The sequence below is a fragment of the Agelaius phoeniceus genome, chromosome 1 (genome assembly GCF_051311805.1).
Source record: "Agelaius phoeniceus isolate bAgePho1 chromosome 1, bAgePho1.hap1, whole genome shotgun sequence".
Lineage (NCBI taxonomy): Eukaryota > Metazoa > Chordata > Aves > Passeriformes > Icteridae > Agelaius > Agelaius phoeniceus.
The window spans coordinates 34,685,031-34,691,841 of record NC_135265.1 but is presented as its reverse complement, the minus strand read 5'-3'; the positions used below and the strand labels follow the sequence as shown (position 1 = coordinate 34,691,841).

Below are 6,811 nucleotides of genomic sequence, written 5' to 3'. Positions count from 1 at the left end.
ATGCTCTTCAAGAAGGAAGAGTGACCAGTGTGAAGGACACACACAAATGCAAAGATCAAGGATGGAGAAAGAAACACAAAACCCGACAAATGAAATAATTACTTAAAAAACAAAATTTAAAAAAATAATAAAGAGAAGACACAGCAAGGAGAAGGCAATGAGAGAACTGAAGGCTGAAGTACAAAGGAAGGAAATCGCCTTTGCTCCAATTTACAGACTGGTGATTGTCTGAAGGAGTTGTGCTCCCTGTCACCTCTAATCTCTTCCCTTGGCGGCTTGTTAGCGTTTGGCACGGGGTCTTTGCTCGCGGAGCATTGTACATTCGATATTCAAAAACCCTCTTTACATATACATCACTTGCTAATTTCGTCAGTGTGTGCACATTTCAGCGACTGATAATAGGACATTGTTATTTAAAGGACAAATAATAGCTCTGACCCATAAAGAGGCAGGAGCTCGTATTTTTCCCCTGCCAGTTCCAGTCTGCCTCTTAAAAATAAAATTTGGAATGAAAGAGGAATTGAAACGCTGGATTTCTGCTCACAACGAAGGACGAGACAAGGGAGGGTAAAGAATGCAATTAAACCACGAAAGTAATGTACAGAATGACAGGTTTTCTTTATGGTAAAGCATTGTTATTTTCCATAGAGACAACTGGATAATACTGCCGAGTTGCAAACCGGAAACCTTTTGGGGTTTGTTTTTGTTGTTTGCCTGTTGTTTTTATTTTCTGAACACTGAGGGATTACATCTTTGCTTTCTTCATGCGCACAAGCCATTTCATTATCAAGATAGTGTTTCTTTCAAGTATTTCAGATTTTCCTTCTCCGTCTCATAGATTTGTGCATAAGGTTTGTTGTGATCCGCAGAACCCCCAGCCCTTGGGAAGAAGTCTATCCACGGAAAAGAAAGTCCCAGCACATTTCTGTATGTGGCTGGCTGGACCATATTTCATTCGAGTTGATTTTCTTCCTCCTTCGTGCCTGAATACCTTCTCAGAGATAAATCACTAGTAATTCTTCCCTTCTTCTTTCTTTTATTTTTCCCCCCTTGGAATGTAAATCCTTTTAAGACTGAGCTATTTTTAGTCTCTTTTCTTCTTTTTTTTTCTTTTTTTTTTTCTTTTTTTTTTTCTTTTTTTCCTGTGGGTGTCCGCGGCTGAGGAGAGAACACGATTAAATAAACATGGGCTGTAGGTACATTAGCTCGAAGAGAAGTCCGGGAAAGGGATGAGTATTTAATAACCCTAAGACAAAGGTTTATCTCGTTAAAGGTACTTCTTCTCTCTGGTCCATGGAAACTGAGGTGGCTTTGCTCAGCACAGAGGGCGTGAAAGTGAGAAAGGAGTCAGTCCTGGTTGTGGCCGAGCAGGTAAAGTCTGATCCGGAGGGTCTCTGCGCCAGCCCGTTGGACTGGCCGCTGTGGCATGCCAGGCAGGAGCAGGGGCTGCCCCCGGCGCTGCTGAGTCCATGAGTTGGGGCAGGGTAGAGAGAGGGATGTCTGAAGGCGCACAGCAGTTCTGGTCTCGGGTACGGGTGGGACAGGACCCTGAAGGTGTCCAGAGGCCTCAGGGGGGTACTGAAGGGGGTGGCGGCAGAGGCCGATGTGGCGCCGATGCCCATGTGGGAGTAGTAGGGCAGGGGCAGGTGGGACGGGAATGGGTACGGCAGGTTCCCGGTGGCTGCCGCGTGGCTCATCATGTACGTGTAAAACGCCGGGTCGGCCGGGTGAGGCCAGGTCATGGCCAGGCGCTGCCGCTTGTCCTTCATCCTGCGGTTCTGGAACCAAACCTGCGGACAGAGGAGAGGCGAGAGCCGTCACCCGCCGCTCTCTGCCGGGCCGCCGGCCCCGGCCCCGCTCCCAGGGCGGTGCGGCGGACGCGGGTCTGCCCGAGAGCGGAGACCGGCGCCAGCTTTCCCTCCTAGAGGGACTTGTCATCACGTACAGAGGGATCAGTTAAGCCCCTATAAAAATCTACAGGGAGACCCAGAGGAGCAGCCCTTTGAGGGTGCTTGTTTTCCTCTTCGCTTGTTAGGGCTTGTCCTGCCCACCCCCCGTCCCCGGGTTCCGGCCAGCCGGGCGGCTCTGCCTCATTGCTGCCCTTTCGCATCCACAGCTACCTGGGACTGTTGCTACGGGGTTTATTTTCATGTGCAAATGTTTTGGAAAAGACAAAGCAAAGCGAGATCGAAACAAGATCTGCTACTGGCTTTCTCTTCCCTCCCTCAAGAGCTGAGCGAGATCTGGACTGAACCGAAGGGAGGATTAAAAGTAATCTGCTAGGGAGAGGGCAGATTAGCGGCGCTGGCCGGGATGGCTCCGGGAGCCGTGTCCCATCTCCCGCATTGCTGCAGGGTGCGGGCAGGGCCAGGAAAGGGGCGGGGGGAGCTGAGAGGGAGGGTTATGCTGGCGAAGTGCTTTCCCGAGTTTTGTAAGGAAGTTTGGCCATACAGATTTATATCGTGCTAATTGGAAACATGTCCGAGCTGCGTGTACCTTGATGGTGGTTTCTGGCAGATTTAGAGCAGCCGCCAGCTCACATCTCCGGGGCCTGGACACGTAATTCTCGCGGTAAAACTCCTTCTCCAGCCGGGCGATCTGCTCGCGGGTGAAGGCGGTGCGGTAGCGGCGCATCTGGTCGCTGGCGCTGCAGGCCAGCGAGCCCTGGGAGCCGCCGCTGCCTCCGCTGCCCTTGGGGTGATCCCCCCCGCCGCTGGGGCTGCCGGCCAGCGCCTCGGAGCACGGCCCTGCGTGGGGAGCCCGGAGCAAAGACACACGCTCGGAGGCGGGCGGGCACGCAGGGATGCTCGCCGTCCGCCTCCCCAGCGAACCCACCTCGGCCCCCCATCCCACCCCATTTCGCGTTTCCGTGCCCGGCCCGGTGTACTGAGGGTATTGGGATACTGACATCCAAGAAGGACCGGGGAGGAGGGCAGCGAGAAAGGGGATGAAACGCCGCCTGAGGGTTTGAGAGGGGCTTGTTCACTCTGGCTGGGGGGTTACCTGTCCCCCGCCTCCCCGACACACACCTCCTGCAATGGCGGTGTCTGCTCGCTCAGCCTCACACTCGCTTCCCGCACCGGGAAACCGGAGCGCCGCAGCATCCCCCGACCCCGAGTGCCCGGAAAAGGCAGGTGTGCCCGCCATCCGTGTAGCACGGCTCCGCTGCTCCTTCCTCCAGGCCAGCAGGGACCCAGGAGTGGAGCAGCCAGCAGACAGGGACTGTTCTCTCTGAGGGGAAGGTGAGGCCTTAGGGACGTCCGCTCAGCCTCCAAAGAACAGGATGGGATGTTTTCAACGAGCCTCTAAGGGATGAGGGAGGACAGACAGCGCTCTCTACGCTACACGGCTTCTTGAAGTGATTGAGGAACGGGGAGGGGGGAGAAGTGGGTTGTTGTCAGGGTAGGGACGCCTTTGCCGGGCTGGGAAGGTGGGAATAGGGAGTGAGGAGTGGGGGCAGGGGGAAAAGAGGCCTGTCCGCTGCCTTTGCTTTCAAATGCAACTCTCCCTCATTGTGCCCGAGACCAAAGGCAATTAATTCATTGGGACCATTTCCGAGCTGGCGCCACCGAGACATAGAAGTGACAAGGTAATTTGGACCTCTCTTTTTTTTTTTTCTTTTTTTTTCCTTTTTTTTTTTTTAACCCAACGTGCAAACAAGGCCCTCACTACCGCACTTGGGGCTGGCATGAGTCGGCGAGAGATTTTACAGTCTTTATGGGCGCTTCCGCACTCGCCCGGGCACATTTCACCCTACAAAACCACAAACAGCTCTTGGCCAGAAAACCCGTTTGATCTTACCCCCACACACACACACATACCAAAAAAAAAAAAAAAAAAAAACCGCCGGTGTGGAGGATCGTAAGGGATTTCCTGAAGTATGCACTGTCTAGGCGATGGGGAAGAATAAAAATAAAATAGAGCAGACTGAAGAGGGGAGCGCGTGGTTGTCCCGGCCAAAAAGATCCTACGGGACAAGCCGCAGACCTGACGCATCCACGATGGGAAGCCTGGCTCCCCTCCAGGGACGCGGGGGCTGCCTGGTGTCGTGTCCTCTGACTCCCAAACAAGTCTCCCGGTGGCAGGGAGGTGAGCAATCAGTCAGGAAAGAGATCACACACGCGCGGACACACACACACCCGATTTCTTTGCCCCTCGCTCAGCTGGCGAGGGGAAAATCCCCTCCGGCAGCCCCCCCGCCCCACCAGTGCTGCCACCCAGCCCCGGAGCGGACGTGGGGCTGGAGGCATGGGAAGGAGTTGGGTACCTTTGCTGTGCTGGTACTCGGCGCTCCCCGTGGCGCAGTCCGGGGTGCAGCTCACCTCGATTTCCTCATAGAAATCCGACTCGGTGTCCGAGCTGCTCTGCTGCCCTTTGCTGGAGGGGAGCTCCGGGACGGGGGGCTGCTGTCCGGCCGAAAGCAGTGCTGCCGCCGCCGAGCGGCTCTCCGGCACCGTCCCTGTCCCTGGCAGCACCTCCACCTCCTCTTCGTCTTCTCCTCCGCCACCTCCTCCTCCTCCTCTCTCCCGGGACGACAAGGGGCCAGGTCTGGGGCTGATGCAGTTCCGATGGATCATCTTCTCCTGCGGCTCCGCAGCGGGGCTCCCCACTGCTTCGGACAAATTAGGCACCCTCTTGCCAACTAGAGCGCCAAGAGTAGTCCCCTCCAGAAACATCACCATCTCCTTCCTGGTTTCCATTGTGGCTTTGCTTAAGGGAGGGGAGAAAAAAAATCCAGATCTCTTCCCCCCCCTCCCTGCTGCTCCCGCCCCAGCCTTGTACAAACCCAGCAACCCTCTCCTGCCAGTGCAGAGGAGCCAGCGGTGAGATAGGGTGACCTTGTGATGCGAGCGCTCCACTCTGCTAGGCTGCTCTGGGAGGGATCACCATTGCCCTCTTCTTTCTAAGCTGTCATCCTCAATGGTGCAGTCGTCATTACAGTACCACCGGTGACGCCACACATTGATTGCCAGTGGATAAATAGAAACGTCTGCCATTGGGAAGATGAAAGGAAGAGCCGGAGCGAATGGGCTAAATGCGTGATGCACCAGGTGTAGGAGCCTGAGATGGAGAGGGAAGTGTGAAAAAGAGATGCATATGGAGCTGCAAAGATGTTGTAACATGCGGAGAGAGTTCCGCGGGGGGAAGCCTTGCCTGACAATTAAGTAGCCCTTTGACTGCTTTAAGCCACAACCTTGATGTAGAATTGAGGCGAAGATCCTTAGCTGCATCCTGGAAGTGAGAAGATACGTACTCAAGCCTCTTCCTTGGATGCATTATTTATTGCTGGCAATCAGCTTCCGCCTAACTGCATATATAAGGCTTCTAAGAATCCTTTGCAAACTTGAGGATAAAGAAATGCGCTGCTGACATTTGAATGTAAAAATAGCTTTGATTTTTTGCTCTGGGTCAATATCGGTTCCTATCGGTATAATTGTCATTGTTTTCTGTTTACTGAGATTAAAATGTTAGTTTACCATTTGGAAATGCGGTTATATATTTATTGCTTTTTACAAATGAAAAGATACAACTACTTGCAACTGTTGTTATTCCGGCTGTCTGCCGTTTATCGTTTGTTCTTATTTTTTTTCGTTTGCGTTTCCCATTTTTCCATTATTCTTGCGCTTTTATCAGGGTTTTATATCTCCTTTCCTTTCTTCTTTTTAACTAATTGTTTTGCACAAATTATTATCTACTTTCGGTGCGGGGGGGTAGGGAGGGGATGAAGAAGGTCTGCCAAGAGTAATTCAGGCTCAGAAAAATGCAAGTTATCAAGGCCAGAGCTTATGCTAGCTAGCAGATGTTGTTGAAACAGACATGACAAGGGCAACAATTTGGACAGCACTTGTCTGAAAATAAGGGACCTCGTACCATAAATACAGTGGCACGTGTAATCTTTTTTTTGCCTATTATGATATTTCTAATGAATGCGGTAAGGATCTCATCTTTAGTTAACATTGCCTCACATGTGTAATGTCAAGTCATTTTTCGCCATCTGTCGTAACTAGGTTGTTCTAAATTTTTTTCCTCGGAGTGTTATTGGCTAGTCAGGATACAGAAAACATTCAACCAATTACAATCCCAACCGGTAAGGAATTTACTGGCATATCTGAGGTGACGTCGCTCCGGTGGGGAACAGGCAGCGCAATAGGAAACATGCTGTGATTTTCCGTCTAGCCCTGCGAGCAGGATGCAGAGAGACAAACAAACAAGCAAACAAGATTCCCGGTCTGTTGGATGCACGGATTAAGGAGTGCTCCTAGAAATAAGCATACTGTTTTCAGGGTGATAAACCAAGAGTTTTTACAGGGCTGTAGCCACCATTATCCCTTTCTGCCTGTATATACACGCACATATTTTTCCATGCAAACGCACATCATGCACATAACCCACTGGCCTGAGCTGCTTTCCACCACACGTTGTGAAGCATGCACTGCTCCAAAGCTTGAAAAATTATGGAAAACTCATTGATAAATTCCTTTTCCCTTTTCTCCCCTGCCAGCCTCTAGATTGACGTGTGCCCTGTGAGGACCTGCCGCCCATCCCTGCCGCACCCGGGCTCGGCTCTGTGGGCTGTGTGAGCATGGAGTCAGGGAAGCAGGACCAGGTCCGGGTGGATGGATGGATGGATGGATGGATGGATGGATGGATGGATGGATGGATGGATGGATGGATAAGGCAGTCCGTCTCCGGTGCTGAGCAGAGCACTGAAGGGCAGCGCTGATCCCGCTGAACAGAGCGGTGCGGACCGGAGCTGTGGGGCAAGGCCGGACAAGGCGAGGCTGGGGTGCTCGGGCAGCGCTCTTCCCGT

General features: G+C 52.6%; 1 protein-coding gene across 1 annotated transcript; it reads right to left on the bottom strand.

The window, feature by feature from the left end:
* Positions 1–1,238: 1,238 nt before the first annotated feature.
* EVX1 (even-skipped homeobox 1) lies at positions 1,239–4,700 on the bottom strand. Its single transcript, XM_054648630.2, has 3 exons — positions 4,268–4,700; positions 2,497–2,747; positions 1,239–1,790 (listed from the first exon to the last, which is right to left on the bottom strand). The coding sequence occupies exons 1-3, from the start codon at positions 4,698–4,700 to the stop codon at positions 1,260–1,262; spliced, it is 1,215 nt and encodes a 404-aa protein (XP_054504605.2). The 3' UTR covers positions 1,239–1,259.
* Positions 4,701–6,811: the final 2,111 nt, after the last annotated feature.

Coding starts and splice junctions, on each gene's coding strand:
- EVX1 (XM_054648630.2), bottom strand. CDS start 4,700: ATGGAAACCAGGAAGGAGATGGTGATGTTTCTGGAGGGGACTACTCTT. Junction 2,748..4,267: donor CGAGTACCAGCACAGCAAAG/GTACCCAACTCC, acceptor CTCCCCACGCAG/GGCCGTGCTCCGAGGCGCTG. Junction 1,791..2,496: donor TGCCAGAAACCACCATCAAG/GTACACGCAGCT, acceptor CTCTGTCCGCAG/GTTTGGTTCCAGAACCGCAG.